Here is a 24,454-nt window from a genome sequence, read left to right as displayed (position 1 = left end):
CGCTCACCAACCCCCGTTTTTGTTTTTCCGGATACACACTTTTAAGATTTTTTTTTTTTCTTTCAATTGTCCCTATTTCATTAGTTTCACTTTTATTTCAGAACTTCTGTAAAAACAATATTTGGAATCTTTGGAGTCCCAACGTGCTGTATCTTTTTTAATGAGGTCAGTGAGCCGTGTTTCATGACTCTGTACCATAATTCAGGACAGGTTTCTCTCTTTGGAATTTCAGCACAGACAAAACGATCGACATCATCATCATCAGCAGTTAATCATTTTTTTTTTTTTTGCAAAGTAACCAATAAGTGCATGTGAGGTAAACTCAGTTTTTGAAATTCTCTTGACTTAAACTTCAAAGCCTTACAATATCGACATACTTCTGACCTAATCACCTGTGTCCATATATTCAATCTCTATTCGCCTTTTCGTTATTTCTCCAAGTAATAATTTCTCTTTCTTTGCGCTAATGCGATGTTTACTGTCTTTGTTTTGACCCTGTTGGTTTCTCTTTTTCTGCTTTCATATTCTGTATCTTGCTCTGCATGCGTTCCTACGAGTCTTTTACACTCCGGTTTTCATTTTCTCTAACCTGCTCTGCATGTGTTTGGCCCCCTTGTATTTTAACCTCTTTATGACATTTTACTTTGTTTTCTACTCTTTGTCTTTTATTTCTGACCTCGCTTTGTCCTGCTTTTTTTTTTTTTTAAGTGACACCTGGTCCGTAGTGATTATTTTCCCTTTTAAGAGTAATAATTTGTTTGCTTGCGCTACTGCGATCTTTACTTTTTTTTTATACTTTCTAATTTTCTTACTTTCATATTCTTTCACTTTCTCCACATGTGTACCGTGCCAACTTTTTTTTTTTTTTTGAGCCTTTCGAATTCCACTGCTTTCATAATCTCTAACCTGCTCTGCATGTGTATAGCGCCAACATCCCGATTGGGCGAGCTTTGTTTCAATTCCACTCGTTCTGGGCTGATAATTACTTTCCTAATTTTCTAAATTTGCACCTAGATTATTCTTTTTCTTTTTGTCTCTCCAATGCTTTGGAGTCTCTTTTCTCCACGCTGTTTTCTTCTTCACTTAGTCGTCTACGTTTCATTTATAACGTATTGTCCTTATACACTTTATATGTGCGGAGAGCCCTGGATCTGTGTATGCTCAAAACCAAAACACGACTGAATGTGTTGCTGCCCGCGCTCTTATTTATTTGTAAGCAGGGCACGTCTTGTAAGAATCTCATGTTCTGCACCATCGCGAGATGGTCCTGGCTCAATCTCTTGGCACAAAGTCTCATGTTTAAGGTCTCTGCAAGACGCTCCGTGGCCCATCTCTCTAGTCTCGCGGGTCTTTTAAGTGTCTTCCCTGATCTTCAGATGAAGATCACGTCTCGTCACCCTACTGTTTCTCTCCAGGACTTCTTTTATAATAGAGAGATACTTTGCATGAACATTCCAGTTGATTCTGTGACTTCTCTCATTAGTTTGCTTGAGGAGTGATATCCTTGTGCTAATCTGAGACAGAGGCTGCGGGCCAAGGGGAGGGGGAGGTGGGACCCCTGGAGTAGAGAGCCGGGTGGTATGGCAGGTCGTTTTAACATTTAATCTGTTTTCCATGATATCAGTAGGGCAGGGTCCTCCTCACTCATGCGCCAGCCTCCATTCGAGTTGCTGTACCTCTCGCGATGTGTTGTAGTGTACCTTTACCTTCGCTTAGCTGGCGATACCCATTTGTTTGTTGATTTTTTAAAGTCTGTCCTGTTTCACTGCCACACAGACGGAGCTAGTCTGAGTATACGAGAAAGTCGAGGGGAGATCCCTCCCGATATTTTATGGTTTATCTGAAAATTTCCTCTCTTTCACTTTGATTTTTCATGGACCGTGTAACTCGCTGTCATCACTGACAGAATTCAGTTGGTACAATGTCTTGTTTCTAAAAGTCACTTAAACACTAAAGGTGCCACAAAGCACTCTGTGGAAATCAACGGGGATAGATAGATAGATAGATAGATAGATAGATAGATAGATAGATAGATAGATAGATAGATAGATAGATAGATACTTTATTAATCCTATCTATCTATCTATTATATAGTGCCTATCTATCTATCTATCTATCTAAGGGGAAATTCCCATACTCCAGCAGCAGTATACTGATAAAAAACAATATTAAACAGTGATAACAATGCAGGTATAACAGACAATAACTTTGTATAATGTTAACGTTTACCCATCTGGGTGGAACTGAAGAGTCGCATAGTGTGGGGTCTCCTCAGTCTGTCAGCAGAGCAGGATGGAGACAGCAGTCTGTCGCTGAAGCTGCTCCTCTGTCTGGAGATGTGTTTGCTCTTGGCTTTACGTTTCTTATCTTTTGGTACAAACTATTGTGGCTGATCACCTTGAGATGGCGTGTACTCTTTCTCTTCATTTCTGTGTGTGTTTAACATGAGCCACTTTCCTGTCTTGGTATTGTAACAACCAGCGTAATAAGTCAACACCACACTGAGGTGCTGGGGTTTCAGAGGTTTACTCGGAGTCTTGGTTCCGTAACAAACGGTGTCCTCTCCTCTAATCCGTTATCTCGGTTACAGGGCGCACCTCCAGAACAATCAAAGAAAGCTCTCCATATCTATCCGTTTCTCTCCTGCCACTCACCTTCTGCCTTTCTGTATCCCACTAACATTGCTGCTTGTTGTCTCCTGACTTCTTCTTGTGCTGCTCCTTCTGTCTCTCATCACTTAGGACGTGTGTGTCCTCCCTTACAAGACAGACCCCCCTCACTTACACCGCTCCACCCTTTCTGTCCCTTCATAGTCCATCAGCAGCTGACTGCACGTCATGCTGCAGATGTTCTACCAGACGGTTGTGGCAAACACCATCTTGTACATGGTGGTGTGCTGGGGAGGAAGCATAAAGAAGAGGGATGCCTCACACCTGGACAAACTGGTGAAGAAGGAAGGCAGGCTCTATTGTAGGCACGGAGCTGGACAGTTTGACATCCGTGGCACAGCGACGGGTGCTGAGCAGACTCCTGTCAGTCATGGAGAATCCACTGAACAGGATCATCTCCAGACAGAGGAGCAGCTTCAGTGACAGACAGACTGCTGTCACCGTCCTGCTCCACTGACAGACTGAGGAGACCCCACACTATGTGACTCTTCAATTCCACCCGGGGGAGTAAATGCTAACATTATACAAAGTTATTGTCTGCTTTTACATGCATTGTTATCACTCTTTAATTTAATATTGTTTTTTATCAGTATGCTGCTGCTGGAGTGTGTGAATTTCCCCTTGGGATTAATAAAGTATCAATCTATCTATCTATTATATAGTGCCTTTCACATCTATCTATTATATAGTGCCTTTCACATCTATCTGTCTATCTATCTATCTATTATATAGTGCCTTTCACATCTATCTATCTATCTATTATATAGTGCCTTTCACATCTATCTATCAATTATACAGTGCGTTTCACATCTATCTGTCTGTCTGTCTGTCTATTATATAGTGCCTTTCACATCTATCTATTATATAGTGCCTTTCATACTTACTATCTATCTGTCTATCTATAAAAGAGCAGTTGGGAGAAAAAGTGGTGGTGCACATGTGAAGAAATGAATGTCAATGACGAACGTACCCCACCTCATGGGTGCACAAAACGGCAGAATAAAGCTGTTCGACGCTACTGAAACCCTACCTACCGTCACAGCTTCCACTTTATCCGCTTTTTAGAACGCTTCAGGCCGCCTCCATTATAGGATCCATCGAGTCAGACTGCAATTCAAGGCATCTTTACTTTCTTCTTTTAAAGCGCTACTTTTTTTTTTTTTGATAATAATAATAATAATAATACATTTTATTTATTTGTAGGCACCTTTCTAAACACTCAAGGACAAAATAGATAAAACACAGATTATAAAAAAAACTAAAATACAAAAGTTAAAATCAGACAGAGCAATTGTAATCAAAGAGAAAAAGCAGTCTGAAACAAATGAGTTTTAAGTTTAGATTTGAAAAGTGAAAATGATTCAATATTTCTAACCTCAGATGGTAGTGAGTTCCGGAGTAACTGAATGCTCTGCTCCCCATGGTGGCAAGATGGACGAAGGGGACAGTCAAGGGGATGGAGGAAGAGGATCTAAGGGTACAAGAGGAGGTCAGACAGATATGGAGGGGCGAGGTTGTGGAGAGCCTTACAAGTTAACAGAAGAATTTTGAATTCAATGTGGAACTTAACCGGAAGCCAATGAAGCTGCAGCAAAACGGGAGTGATATGGTGAGTAGAGGGGGTTCTCGTAATGATACAGGCAGCTGAATTCTGGACCAGTTGAAGCTTCTAAAGAGATCTGCGAGAAAGACCAAAGAAAAGGGAATTGCAATAATCCTGACAAGAACTGACAAGGCTATGAACAAGGATAGCAGTGGTGTACGGAGTGAGGGACGAGGAGCGAATACAATTAATGTTACGCAGGTGGAAATATGCAAACCGGGAGATGTTATTGATGTGGGACTGAAAGGATCAAGTACTGTCATGGATGACACCTGTGGGGTAGGGGAGACAGAGGAATTATCAATAACAAATGAAAAACGATCGGTTTTGGAGAATGTTGGTTTTGTACCAATAAGTAGAACCTCAGTTGTCACTATTTATTTAAAAAAAAAATGTAAAGAAATCTAGGATTTGATTTCTGCTATGCAATCAATAAGTGAGGAGGGTGGAAAGGAAGCAGTAGGTTTGCTAGTGAGATAGAGCTGGGTGTCATCAGAACAACAGTGGAAGCGGACGCTATATTTATGAAAGAGATTACCGAGGGGAAGGAGGTAAATGATGAAAAGGAGGAGCCCCAGGACAGAGCCCACCTGAAGTGACAGCGGTGGGTTGGGATGTGAAAGTTTTAAGCTGACCAAACCAAGTGCGGCCCGAGAGGTAGGATCTGAACCGATCTAGTGGAGTGTGGGTAATGGCAATCGAAGATAATCTATTGAGAAGAGTAGTATGACAAATAGTGTCAACGACTCGGAAATAAATTACAAAACTCGGAAGATGTCCTTTTTACTTTCTCATATAGGGTAAGTACTGTAATCGTCCATGTCGCGATCTTGACCTCCCCGAGTCTGAAAATACAATTTTTGGAATTATGTCTGCGTGTGTGTGTGTGCATAAACACAATAACTTGAGTACGCTTTCACTGCGGTCAACCAAATGTTGCATACAAGTATTAGGTACAACACGTAGATTTCTATCAGTTTTGGGGCTAATTGGAAGAGGTACTTTACCTTCTGTTCATACAGGTACAGAGTCCGAATCGTTCAATATATCATTAATGTAATTTCTGATGGTTCTTTGATGTACATAATATTAAAATAGATCCACTCTCTTGCGGTTTACTCTTCAAATATCCATCCCCATACCTAAGCATACGAGAAAGTCGAGGGGAGACCACTCCCGATTTTTATGTTGGAGTCGCTTGCCTTTTCTACTCTTTTTGCCCCTACACGAGCCCTGCATGTCCACAAGGTATTCGTAACGCTACTCTAATCATATTACTGAAGGCTTTTGGGAGAAACTGTGTGAAACTTGGGAGTCTGCTTTTTTTTTTTTTTTTAAGTCCTCCGCATGCTAAACTGGGGCTGAACGACGAGCGAGCGGTTTACACGGCGCACTGGGCCGGCGTGAACGTAAACGGAACATTAGAAGTTGAGGGCGGACGAAGTGCAGTTCAGAATTAAAACTGAAGGACCTGACAGACTGCCGCGACTCCTACTTTCTCCCTTTCTTTCCTCCTTTTATTGCCCGCCACGCTGCCCTTGGTTTTCTATCCCCACGACATACCTCCCCACGTCCTGCTACAAATTTCAAGTTCCCCTCCCTTCTCGCTGCTTACCGACAACTCTCATTTTGCTCTTCGCTGCTCTCTTTTTCTTCTCTTCTCGCCTTTCTCAAACGAGTTCTGTACGCCGGTTTGAGGAGTCACACCGCGGACTCAAACAAAGAGAAACAAAACTACTCGCCAACGAGCGACTCGAGAGAAGAAGTGATACCAGTCGGCTGAACACTGCCATCTACTGGACGGAAGGAGGAACATGTGTTTTGTTTTTTTTTTTTTTTCTAATACTCATTATGAGAGACAGACGGTTTGTACGTTACTGTGCCGATTATACACCCTCTGGCCTAATTCTTCGGCTAGAAAGAACCGCAGCTACACCAGAGAGTAGATAACACCCTTTTTCGAGGTTGCTTCAAATACTTTAATAGATATGTATACGTAAGTGTGTGTGTGTGGTATTTAAACAGAAATAAATTAATACAATAAATACACAAACGCAATACATACATGAACATAACTGGTTAAATATCAAACTGGAATATTATTACATAGTATTCAGAAAGAGCAATGTTAAACAAAACTTCCTCAACTTTACGTATTGTTAAAGCAAACCAATAGGTGGCAGTATTACCCAGAATAAAGGTACAGCGTAATGCCAAAGACGACATTAGTTTACAAAAACTTTATGTTTAATACTACAAAAATCTACATATTTTAACGTCTTGGAACAAAGTAACGTATAGCGCATCTCTCATTAAAGGCCAACAGTGCACGAATTTAACAATATGTTCCTTCGTAAACAGCAAACATAACCATAATGGCGCATTTGTATTGTAGCGACCCGGCAGTCAGCGCTGCCGGAGTGATGCATTGTGGGAAGGTTGTACGTTCATTGCTTTTTATAATGTTTTCCTGTTGTATTTATTAATGTCTTAACTTGTAAATAATTGTTGTGTTTGTGTTCAATTAGTTGGGTGGGTTTGGGTCATCACCGTCCGGAGTTATTTATTTTGTAAAAAGTACCGGTTATGTGAAATGTGTCTTCGTGCATGACCTTGACCATGGCAGTGCAATAATGTCGAGTTTTGTTTACTGGCTATCTGTGAATAAAGAGATACAACAGGACAGAGCTGTTATTCATTGCTAAGATTTTATCTAATCAATTAATGCCGAGACACTCGGAGTCGTGCGGTGTATGGGACACGAGTGCTAGTTGCTTAAGAAGCTGGGTACAGCTGCGTGCTGCCGAGACACTCGTAGTCGTGCGGTGTATAGGACACGAGTGCTCGCTACTTGAAGAACTGGGTAAAGCTGCGTGCATAACGCTGGCAATCCGCTAGCCGACAGTTTGAGAGAGGTGCACGGCAGAAAGCGGCTTTAAAACTTCAAGACTCGACCCCAGGTTGCTACAGTATATTTGCACTGAACATTAATATAAGTTGTAATATTAGCGAAGATATTAAGCTACATTGAACACTGCAAAAAAAAAGAAAACAACTTAGGCTACTTTGTCAGTAACGCACAACACACAGTTATGAAAGGTAGCAGCAAACTATGACTTGAAAAAACGCAGACAAGCAGGCAGAGTCTGTGAGCATGTTATAAGTCAAGAACAAAACGCCGCGCATGCGCAATAGTCTTGTGGGGGGCGTGTCTTGCTCAGGTTAAGCATGTACACCCATTCCAACTGAATTTAAATACGACAGAGAAGGACTGTCACCCTGCCCAGAGCTGGTTTTGGCCTTGCACTTGATGCGACAAAGATGGGCTCCAGCCTCCTGCTATCCAAAAATGGATTACACAGGATTGAGAATAATGATGATGATTATGATGTACTTAATAATGAACTTCCAGCTGTGGCCCCCATAGCCCTAAATTGGATTACATCTGGATGATGATTTGTCAAAGGATGATCAGATTCAATGACGAAGTTCAACTTAATGTTTCTATGGATATTTCAGACTTGCAGGGTGTGTGTACTTCACAGTTTCTTTGTTCTGGTCAACTGGCCTAGTGTTTGTTGTGGGAAACGTGCAACGTGCGTTATCACTTAGTGTCAGAGATGTTGGCTGCTATATTCATAGGTCTGAATTGCAATCAGATTATTTGATCGGCTACCTATCAGGTAATGCTTGTGATTGGTTGGCCAGTTGGCAAACATCCGCAACGTTCTCTCAATTGCAAGAAGTAGATCAATATAGATATTTCTCACTCTTGGCATAAATTAGGAATGAGCACCAAGCAGAACACAAATTCCAGCAGAGGAACACCTGGAGTCACCAAACCACCAGGTATCATCAAGTCTTTCCATGCGAACCCTAAATACAATGAGGACTGATCATTTATGTCAGGTACAATGCCTAGAGGGGGCTGGGTGGTCTCATGGCCTGGAAACCCTGCAGATTTTATTTTTTTCTCCAGCCGTCTGGAGTTTTTTTGTTTTTTCTGTCCTCCCTGGCCATCGGACCTTACTCTTATTCTATGTTAATTAGTGTTCTCTGATTTTACTTCTTACTTTGTCTTTCTTCATCATGTAAAGCACTTTGAGCTACATTATTTGTATGAAAATGTGCTATATAAATAAATGTTGTTATTGTTTGACAGTAGAGCTAACTGCTGTGCCACCAGGCTCCCCTTCTATACTGTAACATCTGTTGTGAACAAAATTTGGAAACAATAAGGCATTGCGGTCCTAAGACAGAAGAGCCATTTATTGAAGATCTTGTGGCTAAGAAGTGCACAAGCGCACAACTGAAGGTGTTGACCGTCACACAATGACAGCCGGAAGATGTTGTGATACTCATCTGGTCAAAAAGGCACATGTGGAACATAAGGGATACAAATAACACATAAATAATAAATGCCAAAAATAACACAGCCAGTATAAAATCTAAATTTTAAAAGCAAAACATTCAAATTTCAGAGATGCAAACAACATAATGGTATGAAGACCACCACCACCCAGCCATCCCAAACCACAAACCAGAAATTTTAAAGGTCAACAGAGACCCCGTAATGTGTCATGGGGTCTCAGACAAAGGTTTTTATAGCCTTCAGGGATGCAGCTGGAGACAATGACAACACCTGAGGACAACAAACTGCTGAGAGGAATCATCTGGACACTTCATGACAGAATTAAAGGACAGGACAGACAAACACAAGGTGCTGACACCTGATATTAAATCAAACCAATTAAACAACAAATTCAAGTAGAAAGATTATAAAGAAATCAACAAAGGTTAACATTAACAGTTAAATGTACAGTAAAACATCAACATACAGCGCATGAAGCAGTCTCCAGATCTGGGCTTGGAGGGATGCCCTGGTTCAGCGTCTTTCTTTCCCAGGCTTAAGGGATGAGAGCTGTGGATGTCACGGTGACCTCAGGACCCTTAAAGTCCACCCTGCAGTTCCAAGAGTACCCGGTGTTGAAACTTTAAGAGGTTTGGTTGCCTGCTCTAGACCACCATCACACTGACCTGTGTCTCACATCCCTGACCCTGCTTAGCCCTTCCATGAAACCTCTCAAGTGAAACTTGGATTTAATTCAAATTAAGCAAACTACTATGTGAATACAAACAGTAACTTTCTAAGACTGACTCTTACAACAGTAATGAATATGAAACCGAGCTTCTTGTGATTCCGGCCAGCCAGTCTGAACAACCTCTCATCTCTGTACAGCTTCACTCACAATGCCTGCCAAGTCAGTACACAACCTTGACGTGGTGGTCGATGAGCAGCTGTCTTCTTCTTACCACATTTCTACTTTTTTTCGCTTCTGCACGTTCATACTGTACAACATCTGCAAGATCAGACCTTACCTGACAGAATATGCAGCACAACTTCTGGTCCAGACTTTGGTCTCCTGGTGTGCTATCAAGCCACTGCAGATGGTCCAGAATGCAGCAGCCCATCTTGTATTTAACCAGCTGAAACAGGTGCATGTCACTCCTGTCTTCAGGTCGCGACATCAATGGGAAAGCCCGGTGGCAAATTTTTGGGGATGAGCATTATTGGCCGAAAGGCTCAGTACAATCCGTGTGTAAGCAGAAGGGCTCGGAAAAATATCACTCATGAATGAAATAAGTAAAATTCTCTGATTTTTATCCACAAATGCTTCCGAAATAATTTTCAGGCTGTCCGTCTGTGATGGCATCAGACACAGCAGTTGAAATTTATGAGGCAATAACAAACAAAAACATTACACCGATAATAATTTATAGGAAGATAAACAACTCATTTATAATTTAGTTTCATTATCATTCCGATTGCATTCCTGCCCTGCGCAGAAAACGTCCCCACCTATCACTTGTGCACTACACCAGTTCTAGACCCACTTCTAACCTGCCTTTCTCAAATAAAATTCTAGAGAAGGCAGTCATTATGCAGCTTAATGACCACCTCAATAAACATGCCATTCTTGATAAGTTTCAGTCGGGTTTTAGAACAAATCACAGCACAGAAACTGCACTCGTTAAAATAGTCAATGACTTGTGGTAAATGCAGACAGAGACTGTTTACCTGTTCTCATCCTCTTGACACCATTGATCACAATACTCTTATAAAGTCAATGGGTGGGCCTCTCTGGCAGGGTCTTAAATTGGTTTGAATCCTACCTGGCAGGTAGAAACTTCTTTGTTAGTTCTGGTAATTATACTTCAAAGACACATGCTATCCGATATGGTGTTCCACAAGGCTCTATCCTGGGTCTGCTGCTCTTTTCAATTTACATGCTTCCATCAGGTCAGATAATCTCAAGACATAACGTGAGCTACCATAGCTATGCTGATGACACCCAGCTGTATTTATCAAGAGCACCTGATGACCCCGACTCTGTTGTTTCACTAACACAATGCCTCACTTGTGTTTCTGAATGGATGAGTTGTAGATTTTCTCAAATTAAATAACGAGAAAACAGAAATTTTAGTGATTGGCAATAATGGATATAATGAAGTTATTAGAAATAAAGTTGATGCATTAGGATTAAAAGTCAAGAAGGAGGTAAAGAATGTAGGGGTAACTATTGACTCCGACCTAAATTTTAAATCACAAATGAATCAGATTAATAAAACAGCATTTTTTTCACTTAAGAAATATAGCAAAAGTTAGACCTCTTATAACATTGCAAGACGCTGAGAAATTAGTTCATCAGCTAATCAGCTAGATTACTGTAATGCACTCCTCTCAGCACCACCCAAAAAAGACATAAATCGATTACAACAACTGCAGAATGGAGTTGCTAGAATCTTAACTCAGAAACCAAAATCCAAGCACATTTCTCCAGTTTTGATGGTTACTTGTGTCATTTAGAATTGACTTTAAAATCCTGCTTATGGTTTACAAAGCCTTAAATAATCTCACTCCGTCTTATATTTCAGAATGTCTGACACCTGACACTCTAAATTGTAACCTTAGATCTTCAAATGAGGGTCTGCGTAGAATTCCAAGAGCTAAACTTAAAAGAAGTGGTGAGGTTGGCGGCCTTCTGCGGTTATACACCTCAAATCTGGAATAGCCGACCAATAGGAACTCACCAGGCTGATACGGTGAAGCACTTTAGAATACTGCTGAAAACACATTACTTTAACATGGCTTTCATTTTAGTTTAATCCTGATGCTCTGCATATTCAATTAATTAACATTATTATTCATGTTGGCTCCAAAATCTGTTCTCACCCCTACTCTCTCTTCTGTTCTTTTTCTGGTTTTCTGTGGTGGCGACCTGAGCCACCACCACCCGATCAAAGCACCGTGATCTCCCTCCATTGATGGATTAAAGGCCAGAAGTCCACATGACCAGCATCATCAAGTTCTTCCATGAGAACCCTGAATACAATGAGGACTGATTGAGGTCATTTATGTCAGGTAGAATGCCTAGAGGGTGGTCTCATGGCCTGAAACCCCTGCAGATTTTTTTTTTTTTTTCTCCAGCCGTCTGGAGTTTTTTTTTTTTTTTTTTTCTGTCCTCCCTGGCCATCGGACTTTACTTTTATTCTATGTTAGTGTTCCCTAATTTTAATTATTTATTTTGTCTTTTTTCTCTTTCTTTGTCTTGTAAAGCACTTTGAGCTTCATTGTTTGTATGAAAATGTGCTGTATAAATAAATGTTGTTGGTGGTTCTGGTTTTTGCAGTGTAATTATATTAAACTAATAACTAGAACACACTTATCAGTGCGTCTGTACTATATTGTCTTGATGCTTATAAATAATTATATGTGAAACATTATTGCTGATTCTCTCTATATGAAGAAATTTATGCAAAATGTATCTTAATTTTTCTCCATACGTCATTTTAATTTTCTGTTTATTCAGATATGTTGGAGGGTGGCAAATTGAAGCACCGCCCCCACCCCGAGGAGCGGCATGACCTCGAGCTACGCCACTGTTACTGACACGGAGTGCTGTCCTTCCTGGAGCCTCAGTTAGCTTTTCCTCATGTCGACATTGTACCTCAGACTGCAGTAGCGAAAACCGGTGCTGCAAAGACTCGTCACATCTGCTCCTGCTGTTTCGCTTTGCACTCTTGGACCTGCAGAAATTGTGGGAGCGTCATTTTGAGGTCATAACAGCATGGGAGGCATTTTCTGCAAAAAAAGAAAATGAAACTTATAAAATGAAATGCAATCTCTCTTTTGAAATTTCATTTTCAAAGTCTATGCGCAAAAATGCTGCAAAAAATTAAAATGAAATAACCCAATTTTCTAGTTCAGTTTCAAAGTCTAAGGGGCAAGAATGCTGCAAAGAATTTAAGTTAAAATGAAAAAGCCCATTTCAGATTACTGTATTCTGTAACGTTCCAGTCAGGCTGAAGGCCCTTGGGAGTGACTGTTGGGTCCGATTGAGGGAGGGCGGAGGATTGACAGTATGATTGACGTGGAAAGGGGAGGGGCTTTACCCGGAACTTAGGCAGGGTTAGGAACTCAACAGAAGAGGAGTTGGAAGGAAGATGTCGATGCATTACGAAGTAATGTTTTTCATTAACGGTGTCTCTTGGGGCCAAACAATTAAGGAATTATAGGCAATTGTAAATAGTTCAAGTTCAAAGACGTTCATTTTTGCTGTTTTAAGTTAACATATTCAGATTTGTTGGAGGGCGGCAAATTGAAGCATCGCCCTGCCCCGAGCGGCACGAACTCCACCTACACCATTGCGCGACATTAGTTCTCTATAGCAGTGCACATTAAGTTCAAACCCCCTGATGCTTGCCTATAGAGTAGTCAGTGGGTCAACACCCGAGTATACGGAGACATTGGTGGAGTGCTATACGCCTGCTCGCCCACTCCGGTCGACCAGGGAACAGCGTCTGGCGGTGCCGCCTCTGTGTGGTATCAAATCTCAATCCAGACTCTCTTCCTACATCGTTCTTAGTCGGTGGAACTGGCAGCCCATCTCCATCTGTACTGCCGACTCCCTTATTGTATTTAAGAAGCAACTGAAAACTCACCTGTTCTGGGGAAAAAAGGAAAGAAAAAATAACCTGCTCTGTGATTTTTCCTATTGCTGGTTGATCTGTTTGTTACATCAAGGTTAATTGCTTTATCAACTGTTATTCTATGTTTATAAATGTATTAGTTATTAAATCTTTTCACTTGTGGCAATCTACTTTTGCTAGACTGGCCTACTACACTTGTTGAGCAAACGGGCCTTTGCCTAATGTTAATTATATTTACCTGTAATGAAGCATTACTTTGGTTCAGGATTAAATTACACAGCCTGTCAGAGATGGATGAAGATGTCCAAAGTCTATTTATTCATTTCTTCCAAAGTTACACAAATGTGAAGGTATGGTTTAAATAAAATAATAACCATAAACTAGCTCTCACAGTTTCTTCCACTTAAACATGTCAGTTAGCAATTAGTTTATTAACTGGATAGTTTATTTATCAACTAGGTGGCACACTACACTCAAGATAACATCAATATCAGGAAATTGCTAGAACGTTAAACCACAAAGTATTTACTCAACTTAAATAAGTAAATCAATCTTAACATATTATACATGAAGAAACTGTAATACTGCAATTCTATAGCAAACATCATATGTGAAACTCCAAATAGCGTCTGTTCAACTATGCTTTAGCTTCCTCAAAATGTTTATATTTTAGAAACTGTACTGAAATATTATACATATGCAAATTATGAACTGAAACACATAAACAGTATACTTTAAGGGCAAACAATTAATTTCCACTTTATATATAATTATGCAAACTTTCACATTTAACAAATGAAGCTCCTACTCTACTCTTAAGACGTCACCAAACTGATCTACAGGGTTTAAAGTGAAACCCTGTGATTGGCCAAGTTCTAGCTCAGCACAGGCCAATCACAATTACTAATAACTCAAGGTGGACGACAACTAAGTAAAGGGAAACAAAACATGAATACTCTGTTGGCTTTTCAACATTACCTCTTTTGTAAGTCACTTTGGATAAAAGCGCCTGCCAAGTAAATGTAAGCAGTAATTGCCCCCTGGACTCAATACCTGTTCCCCCAGCTCTCTCGGGGACACCCTTATACCGATCAGTCAGTCTGTCAAGATGCAATGGCCTAGTCGTTCTCAAAGAACGGCTTCATCTTAGTGACATGTCGCAACATCTCAATAGGGGTTAAGGTTGGCCAGTCCAAATTACTGCCTCGATGCATAACTCAACTCTACTTTAGCCTCCAGCTCGTGACTAGGTGGCCTGACATCATCCCAAATAATCAATCCTCTGATACACAACTCAGTTCAAGGATCCTTCAATGGCAGCAGCCACTTCCAGACCCCTACTCCAACAAATAACACAACCATTAGGGAGCTGCAATGAGATTCTTATTATGGATTTAGAGTTTGCTTTTATTTACTAGAGAACAGGAGTTTTGTTGGCTCAAAGGCTCCCACTTTGACTTATCTTACCGGCATCTCACAAATAAGATTATCAAGAAGAGTATAGTGGCACAGAGGTAAGGTGATCAAGGACAAATTATTAATATGAACTATTAGGTGGTCTGTTTTGTACCATATGGTATTGTGATTTACTGTGTGACTAGGCTGACTCATGAGAAACTTTTAACACACTAAGAAAAATAATAAAACTTTTCTCCTGTGTGTTTTTAGAACCGACTGCTGTCAAACCACCACTTACTACATTCAGAAGAGCAATGCTAATATGAAGTATTAGGTGGTCTGTTTTGTACCGTATGGTATTGTGATTTACTGTGTGACTGGGCTGACTTGTGGGAAACTCTTACCACACTCAGAACAATAGTATGACTTTTCTACTGTGTGAACGTTTGTGTGTTTTTAGAACTCACTGCTGTCAGACCACCCTGCTTATTACATTCAGAAGAGCAATGTGGTTTTTCTGCAGTGTGGATTTCTGTGTGGCTCTGAAGTCTCCTTATTTGATGTCTATTGTTTGTCATATTCTGAATTGCCATTAGGATTCTCTTGAGGTTTACTCTCAGTTGCTTATAGTCTGGACAAGAATTAACATCATGTGTTAAATCACAATAATTTATATCAGTGCTATCCACTTACTTTTCCCACAAGAGCTTGGCCCAATACAGTACCTTCTTCATTCATTGTATGTCTACTTTTGCTATTAATAGGGAAGGACGGTAATTTTCAAAATATCTAAAATGGCTTGGATGTTTCTCTTAATAAGCTCCCTTGATATCAGCAGCACTGATCACATTCTGGGGGTTTTATTGGAAAATTTCTGTGCGCACCTTCTCTTATTTATTTACTAGCAAAATACCCGCGCTTCCTAGCAGAGAAGTAGTGTGTTAAAGAAGTAATGAAAAAGAAAAGGAAACATTTTAATAATTACGTAACATGATTGACAATGTAATTGTGTTGTCATAGTCATGAGTGTTGCTGGCATATATAATTTATATATATACATATATATATACATATACATATACATATACATATACACATATATACATACATACATACATATATATATATATACATATATATATATATATATACACACATACATACATACATATATATATACACATACATACATACATACATATATATACACATACATACATACATATATATACACATATATATATATACATATATATACACATACATATATATATATACATATACATATATACATATACATATATACATATATATATAAGGTGGGACTCAATTAAAAAAAATTTACCTAATTAATTAGAGGCTGTGTAATAATTAATCTTGATTAATCGTATGTAATCACACATGAAAATTTGCCCCAAATCGCAAATGTTTTTTTTTTTAATTTAAATGGGTTTTAGTGGGCGACAGAATCAAATAATAGACATGGACATGAATATTTTAAACTCAAGCTCTTTTAATTTCTGGAAAAAAAAAATGCATTTAAACTGCATTTCAATTCAAAACAGAAACAAAAATATCATTCCTGGCTAAAATTGGGCTGACTTAAAAATAAAGTGGTACTTTAAGTACATTTTCAGAATGGTATTGTCTTTAAATAATAATAACCAAAATTTCAACATAAAGTGCAGTTTTTCTTCTTAAAAAAATAAGTCAGAAACATAAAAGGTAATTTGACCAACTTAATCTTTAAACTCTGAGTAACCTCAGCCAAAATTATTTTGTACATTAGGCTAAAACAGTGTGATCATTGAACATTTTGTAATTAGATGTAATTAGAATTACTAACGGTCACGGAAGTCCAATGATCCCCAGTAAGAGCCACAAAGTCCGCTTTCTGTAATGCCTCTAATTTTGCTTGCTTTTCAGTGTCATTAAGCTGTTGAATTTGACTTGAAATAGTCTTTCGGCACGTGCTCGCTGCAACACGTTTTGCATTTAGATGGTACCGTAAGGTTGAAGTGCTTCGGTGGTATGCAAACTCCTTTTTGCACAGTTTGCACAAAACAACGCTTTTATCAAGGTTTCCGTCGGGTAGTCTTTTGAAATGAAAATTTCCTCCGATCAGTCTTAGCAACGCGCTTTATTCCGACTCTAACATTTTTGTAGCTTTGATGTGTGCATCAGTGTAATCGGTGTACCAGGAAATCATGCATTGACAAAAGTTCCCCTTTGCTTGGAATTGAAAGTGTGATTAAATGCGTTATTTTTTTTAAACGCGTTATGGAGTACATGCATCGAAGCTTCTCAGCTGTGCTTGTGCTAAGAAAAGGAAACATTTTAAAAATAACGTAACGTGATTGTCAATATACAGTAATTGTTTTTGTGACCGTTATGAGTGTTGCTGTCATCAAGGATTTGATTATAATTTCTTTCAATCAGGTTCATATTTGGACAGTTTGCACAAAACCACGCTTTTATCAAGGCTTCCGTCAGGTAGTCTTTTGAAATGAAATTTGCCTCCGATCAGTCTTAGGAATGCGCTTTGTATCCATTATTCATAAAGCTTCAATTGGTGTTCTGTCTTTCTGGGTTAACCGCATATTTTTTCATACGTCTCAAACCAAGGGGATGCGAGGGTGAAATGAATCGGGAAGCGCACGTACATACTCAGTGCACCCCCTGTTGGGAATCGAACCTCAGATGTCGGCGATAGAGGTGAAATCTCTACCATTGCGCCACGGCGTGTGGTTTGTCTATTTGAGAACATGTAGATCGGGGTGTATATATATATATATATATATATATATATATACACTGTATATATCCACACTTCGCAGCGGAGAAGTAGTGTGTTAACGAAGTTATGAAAAAGGGAACATTTTAAAAATAACGTAACATGATTGTCAATATACAGTATTTGTTTTGTGAGTGTTACTGAGTGTTGCTGTCATCAAGGATTTGATTATCATTATTTCTTTCAATCAGGTTCGTATTTGTAGGATGTGTTGTGTTCAAGTTACATTCCGTGTTTGTCAATCGTTGTAAAGATGACAGGTTTCATTCATTGATTCGTTTCTTACTGCATCAATAAACAGCTCGTCTTCCTCTTTATCTGAGACCTGACACACTGCATGCACGGGTTTTTTTTTACACTGGCTTCCTTTAGTGGGACATTGACTTTTTCCACCGTGTGCTTTGTTTCTGCAGTAGCTGGATTTATGAATATGCTTGTATGTGTCACACGCTTCATATTTTTTTTCTGCCTTCTCAATTGTGTAATTCGGTTTTTGTTCAGCACTCTTTGGAACTGTTGCTTTTTGTCTGTGCACTGCGTCAGTTCACGTGAGCTGCTTGGTGTTCTTGCATCGAAGGTTCCCAGCTGTGCTGGTGCCATGTCGTGTGATGTCCACGGCTGTATTGAATGTTAGCTAAGTCCCGGCACTTAAAAGTTTCTCTCGCAGTTTCGCTGAGTTTGTGCCAAACACCACCCTGACCATCTCATCTTCCTCTGCATAAGCACAGTCCTTCACCCGTGAATATTTAGCGGCAGTGTTTCTATTGGATTGCCGCTGACGGACGTAACTCCGCCTCCCACGGGCATCGAGCAGAAGTCTATTATAGTATATGGACAAAAAAATAGGTTCTGACCGTTACGCGTAGAATTTCGAAATGAAACCTGCCCAACTTTTGTAAGTAAGCTGTAAGGAATGAGCCTGCCAAATTTCAGCCTTCTACCTACACAGGAAGTTGGAGAATTAGTGATCAGTCAGTGAGTGAGTGAGTGAGTGAGTGAGGGCTTTGCCTTTTATTAGTATAGATTTATTTTAATTTGACCCGTCCTGCATCACATGGCTGTTAATCTCGATGTTGTTTGACAAAAGTTTGCCACATTCTGCACAGCTATAAGGTTTCTTACCAGCATGAAGTCTTTTATGGGTACAAAAGGCAACCTCTCTGAAAATCGCTACCTCATTAGGGGTGACAAGAAGGTTTTCAGTTCATTTTTGATTGTAAGTCTTTGCTCGGTGTAAGTGAGGACAGCTGTGACAAGTTCACAGATAAAACAAAAACACAAACTTTAGTAAATTACATAATGAGTAGACAGAATGACACAGGTTAGTTTAGAAAGACAGAAAAACAGTTAATGAACTGATATTCTTAGGTTCCATTAATAATTTTTGAGCTATTGGGAAAATCATGGAGCTGTTCTGAGCACAGTCTGAATTCTCACGTGCTGTAGAAGTGCACCTTTTTGTAAGAATCGCTTCCCCGCATTTGGAACACCAATGAGGTGTGAATTTCTCCAAGTGGGCTTCCAGTCACACTGCAGGCAGCCCATTTCTGTTGCATTATCCTATACTTTGTTTCTGTAAGTTTACAGCAAGGCCTTGCTGCTGCACCTGAATTGTCCCTGATGACGCCTCATCGTGCAGTTTGCACAGAGTGATGGTAATTGGTACAGAGAGAAGAATTCCTGGAAGTTTTGTCTGACCAGAATTGTTAACCTCAGCACCCCGGCACAGTATCAGTGGTTGTTTTTTCACACCTAGCTTAGATCTGATTCTTTTCTCTCTAGCGTGAATGTCTGAGTGGTGATTAAGGCTTCTTCTTTCAGAAAATCTTTTACCACATTCAGGACAGCAATACGGCTTCTCTCCAGTATGAGTCCGTGTGTGCTGCCGCAGAGAGCTACTGGCTGAGAAGCGTTTGCCACACTCAGAACAGCAATATGGCTTCTCTCCAGTATGAATTCGTATGTGCTGCTGAAGAGCACCAATATCAGTGAACCCTTTACTACATTCTGAACAGCAGTATGGCCTTTCTCCGTTATGAACTCGCATATGTCTTTGGAGACTGCTAGGAGAAGGACATTGTTTGCCACATTCTAAACAGCAATACGTTTTCTTTTCTGTAGAGTGACATCTCGTGTGGCTGTGAAGAGCACTTGTATCACTGAATCGTTTGCCGCATTCAGAACAGCAATACGGCTTTGCTGTAGCATGTATCCGAGCGTGCTTCTGAAGATTGCCACTGTCAGCAAATCCTTTGCCACATTCGGAACAGACATATGGCTTTTCTCCAGTGTGCACTCGCATGTGCCTCTTTAGAGCGCTACCATCAGAGAATCGTTTGCCACATTCTGAACAACAGTGAGGTTTCTCTCCGGTGTGAATTCTGATGTGACTCCGTAGGCCGCTTCGTCGTACGAAACGTCTGCCACATTCACTACAGCAATACGGTTTCTCTCCGCTGTGAATCCTCGAGTGGATATGAAGCCTACCTAAAAATGAGAATCCTTTACCACATTCGGAACAGCTGTACAGCTTCTCTCCAGTATGAACACGTGTGTGCTGCTGAAGAGCAATGCTGCTGGGGAATTGTTTGCCACACTCTGGGCAGCATGGCGGGTTTTCTCCAGTGTGAATTTTTTTATGTCTGTATAGACTGTTTCGATGTAGAAATTGTTTGCCACATTCAGAACAAGCAGATGGTTTTTGAAGTGAATGAGTTGACTCATCTTCATGTAACGCCTCTGGGTCTGTATTATGAATTTGTTGCTGATCGGTGTCAATGACTCCTGCCTGAGGAGAACTGCACTGCAAAGTGGCCGCTGCTGCCAAATTCTTTGATCCTCTTGTTGGCTTCCTCTTATTCTTCTTGCCCTGTTTGTGTTGTAGTCTGCTCCGAAGAGAAGTCTGAGCAAATGAAGACGTAGATAAATTGTAGTTCTCCTGGAAATCTGCAGTAATTAAAAAAAAAAAAAAAGTTTATTCATTTGTTTTATATATAAATCATTATAACACTTTTATTTGCCAAACTGGTTGGTGTTGCTGCCTCAACACTCAGTTTCATTTCTACTCTACTCTACTTCTCACTGCATCGGGAATAGTAAAGGGAAATTAAAAGATACAGACAGTGTAATAGCGGATGCCTGAAACTCACATTTTTCTGAGGTGTTTACAAGTGAGCAAGTGGATAACCTGCCAGAGGTAAACACGACTACTAAGGAGGTACTGAGGGACTTGGAAATTGTAGAGAGAGAAGAGCTGCTCAGATTAAATAAGATGAAATCAAACAAATCACCAGGACCAGATAATATTTTTCCTCGAGTTCTTAAGAAGGTTAGTGAGTACAGATATAAACCTTTGACACATATTTTTAGGAAGGCACTGGGGAGATTCTGAAGGACTGGAAAATGGCAAATATCATCCCATTATACAAAAAGGGTGACAGAGCAGATCCAAGCCACTATAGGCCAGAAAGCTTAACAAGCATCACAGGAATAATAATGGAAGGAATTAAGGATAAGATTGAGCAACACCTGACATGGACAGGAGTTATTCTGAACAGTCAGCATGGGGTCAGAAGAGGGAGGTCGTGTTTTACTAACATGTTGGAATTCTATGAGGAGGCAACAAAAGGATACAATCAAAGTTGAGCAGATGAGATTATTGATCTGGACTTTCAGAAAGCATTTGATGAGGTGCCACATGAGAGGTTAAGCATCAAACTAAAAGTAGCAGTTCAGGGTGATGTTTTTAGATGGGTACAGAATTGGCTCAGACACAGGAAGCAGAGGGTGATGGTGTAAGGAACCTCATCAGAACTGGCCGATGTTAAGAGTGGTGTTCCACATGGGTCAGTGCTAGGGCCGCTGCTATTTTTAATATAAATTATATATAAACTTCCTAATGTTTGCACGAAATTTACACTTAATAAGTTTCCAACTGTGTCCCCTTGTTCTTGATGAACTCATTTCTCTATGCTATCTAAATGCGACAGCGAGCCGCTATGTGGATCAGGATCGACGTGTTCGCTGCGATGTTCGATTAACTGTTCGATGTGGTGAAGCAAAATGGCGACATACAAATGTATTTGTGGTGCTTTTATATTCGCGCATCGCATATTCCCCAACGTAATGACACTCATACCATCTGTTTTTTGTTTTTTTGCACCTTCACAACAACATCAGATTATATGGCAGCATATTGGAGCCACAGAGACCAAATACCAAGCCAATTGGAGTTCCAATAATTAGTTCTAAAAGTTTGGGAATCATTAAAATGACAATGGTGCCCAAATTTATTCACCTGCCTGATTTTGTTTGAACAATTATTGCACGCTTTCTGTAAATCCAATAAACTTCATTTCACTTCTCAAATATCACCGTGTGTCTCTCCTATATGATATATTTAACTGACATTTTTTATCGTAACAAACAACGATTTATACAGGAAAATAATGACTAATAACAAGGTTGCCCAAACTTTTGCATCCCACTGTACATCAAATCCTGAGCCCAAGTCATGCTCGGGGTTAACGTCAAGGATGTAAATCACATTTCTTACTTCTTCCCACACTCCTCGCTGACTGCTTCTCTTCTCCATGCCTCCCGTTTCCTTCATTGATATCCTCTTCAAATTCAGATTTCAGTTTCGTAGAACTCCGGTGTCCCGTATTCGTGACCCAGGGCTGTAAACTGGAAGGAGAATCTTCACAAATCTCTTGTTTGGAAATGTTCCCGCTTTCATTTTTTTGCAGCTTAAGACTAACGGAGATATCTTCCACATTCTCAACTTTAGCTTCAATAATCTCACCCGTGGACTCTTCCTCTTTGAAAAGTGAAATTCTTTCTTCACAATCCTCCACCTTCACACACAAGTCCTCTGGAACTGCACATTCGCAGTCTTCTTGTTTAATGTGTGCCAGTTTTTCGTCCACAACATCTTCTTTGGCCGAAGTCATTGCTCTGTGTAAAACTCTTCTCTTCCCGTAAGTGTCTGGGGTCTTCTCTTCTAAGATTCCTTTCTCACAGGGACAGCTCTGGCTTGGATGCCATTTGACACCTCACTACATGACTGTAAGAACAGGGAAAGGGTCTCCTCCTAATCTGTCAAAATAAAAAGGGACAGAATTATTTCAGAGTCAGCGAAAATAAGAAGCACAGTTCAGGGTAAACTTCATGTCTATAGCAAACACAGAAAACTACCAGCTTAAGTTAGTTAGCAAAGTGAGATTGGAGATGCTCTGAAGACAACTTGATCACCTAGGAACGTCTCAGAAGGTTTGGAATGAAAACCTACTTGATAGGAAGAAAAGGTCCACCTGCCGTTAGGTCAGACAACACAAAAGTGAGGGGAAATAGCATGATGGGATGAAAAAAAAAATGAAAAATGTGAACAGCAGCAAGATCACTAGGGAAAGCGGAACACAAAATATCAACTGGCGCCTCACAGGCCACTTCCTTCGAGGTTAAGGATCTGCGCTGGTATCCAGAAGGTTGCCAGTTCGAATCTCCATTACTGCCAAAGGGGATCCTAACTCTGCTGGGCCCTTGAGCAAGGCCCTCATCCTGCAATTACTCCAGGGGTGCTGTACAATGGCTGACCCCAAGGAGTATGTGAAAACTTGCAAATTCCAAATCCGAGAAATTGTATAAGGCGGAAAAAAAAAAAAATTCAGTATGGTGGTCCGCGGACTACTTCCAGCCCACAAAATATTAATTAATCAATAAAGAACATGTAAAGAGAGGAGAATGTGGTGTGCTATTTTGAATATTTATAATATTGAATCGAGATAAAGCCTATTAATATAATTTCATTAAGCTTACAAATCAAAAATAGGTGCATTCCAACCCAGGTTCAAAAGTGATATAAATCTGTCGACATATTACGAATTCTGTCTTTCATGAATGGAATGAAGCTTGTGTTTTCATGCAAGAGAGGGGACAAACGAATCACTCCATCCATCCATCCATCCATTTTCCAACCCGTTAAAACCTGCTGGAGCCAATCCCAGCCAACACAAGGCAGGAACCAATCCCGGGCAGGGCGCCAACCCACCGCAGGACACACACAAACACACCCACACACCAAGCACACACTAGGGACAATTTAGAATCGCCAATCCACCTAACCTGCATGTCTTTGGACTGTGGAAAGAAATCCACGCAGACACGGGGAGAACATGCAGACTCCACGCAGGGAGGACCTGGGAAGCGAACCCAGGTCTCCCCATACTGCAAGGCAGCAGCGCTACCACTGCGCCGCCCATCACTCTCATTTAACCTTTTGTTTTATTTATTTAACATTATAATTTGCATAATAACAAACCAAACTGCAGTCAAAGGAGAAAAGAAACTTGGCTTAATTAATAAGACATTAAAAAAAACTAAAGAGCATAGCAAATTTCAGTCTTGTGTGTCAACAGATTAATGAAACAGATATTTCTTATCAATTAATCAATTAGTCAAATTTATTTATAAAGCATAATTAAAAACAACAGAAGTTATATACCAAAGTGCAGTATAAGGAAACATGCAAGGCTACTATAAAACAACCAATTTTATAAAACCATTGACAGATGAGATTAAACAGGAGTCCCCATGGTCTATGCTGTTTGCTGATGGCAATGTGATCTGTAGCAAGCAGGTTGAGGAGACAATGGAGAGGTGGAGAAAGTAAATAGCAGGGTGCCTGGAGAGGAGCTCTGGTATTGTATGAGGAAGTCAGGGGTGGCAGAGAAGTACATAAGAGTTGTACAGGATATGTACGAGGGAAGTGTGACTGTGGTGAGGTCTGCGGTAGGAGTGATGGAGGCAGGGATTACATCAGGGATCGGCTCTGAGCCCTTTCTTATTTGCAATGGTGATAAACAGGTTGATAGACGAGATTAGACAGGAGTCCCTGTGGACTATGATGTTTACTGATGACATTGTGATCTGTAGTGAGAGTATGGAGCAGGTTGAGGAGACCCTGGAGAGGCGGAGATGTGCCCTAGAGAGGAGAGGAAT

At 40.3% G+C, this 24,454-nt stretch overlaps 2 protein-coding genes across 8 annotated transcripts in view; both read right to left on the bottom strand.

The window, feature by feature from the left end:
* The window catches only part of LOC120528157 (zinc finger protein OZF-like), a 38,521-nt gene extending 18,524 nt beyond the window's left edge, over window positions 1–19,997 (bottom strand). For 2 of the 4 annotated variants that reach the window (XM_039752227.1, XM_039752228.1), the window contains exon 1: window positions 5,888–6,061. The gene's annotated coding sequence lies outside the window, so the exon portion shown is untranslated. Of the gene's footprint in view, window positions 1–4,044; window positions 4,064–5,887; window positions 6,062–12,281; window positions 12,416–19,942 lie in introns of those variants that run through there. The other 2 variants (XM_039752229.1, XM_039752230.1) reach the window with 2 other exon arrangements.
* LOC120528151 (gastrula zinc finger protein XlCGF57.1-like) overlaps window positions 18,425–24,454 on the bottom strand; it is a 31,209-nt gene continuing 25,179 nt past the window's right edge. For all 4 annotated transcript variants that reach the window (XM_039752217.1, XM_039752218.1, XM_039752219.1 and 1 more), the window contains 2 exons: window positions 22,011–22,552; window positions 18,425–20,401 (listed from right to left, as the gene is read on the bottom strand). In XM_039752217.1, coding sequence (XP_039608151.1) covers window positions 19,011–20,401; window positions 22,011–22,407 — 1,788 coding nt within the window. In that variant the 5' untranslated portion in view covers window positions 22,408–22,552 and the 3' untranslated portion in view covers window positions 18,425–19,010. The remainder of the gene's footprint in view (window positions 20,402–22,010; window positions 22,553–24,454) is intronic.

The sequence above is a fragment of the Polypterus senegalus genome, chromosome 4 (genome assembly GCF_016835505.1).
Source record: "Polypterus senegalus isolate Bchr_013 chromosome 4, ASM1683550v1, whole genome shotgun sequence".
Taxonomy (NCBI): domain Eukaryota; kingdom Metazoa; phylum Chordata; class Cladistia; order Polypteriformes; family Polypteridae; genus Polypterus; species Polypterus senegalus.
Note: the sequence above shows the minus strand (reverse complement) of the source record. Positions and strands in the feature narration are given on the sequence as shown.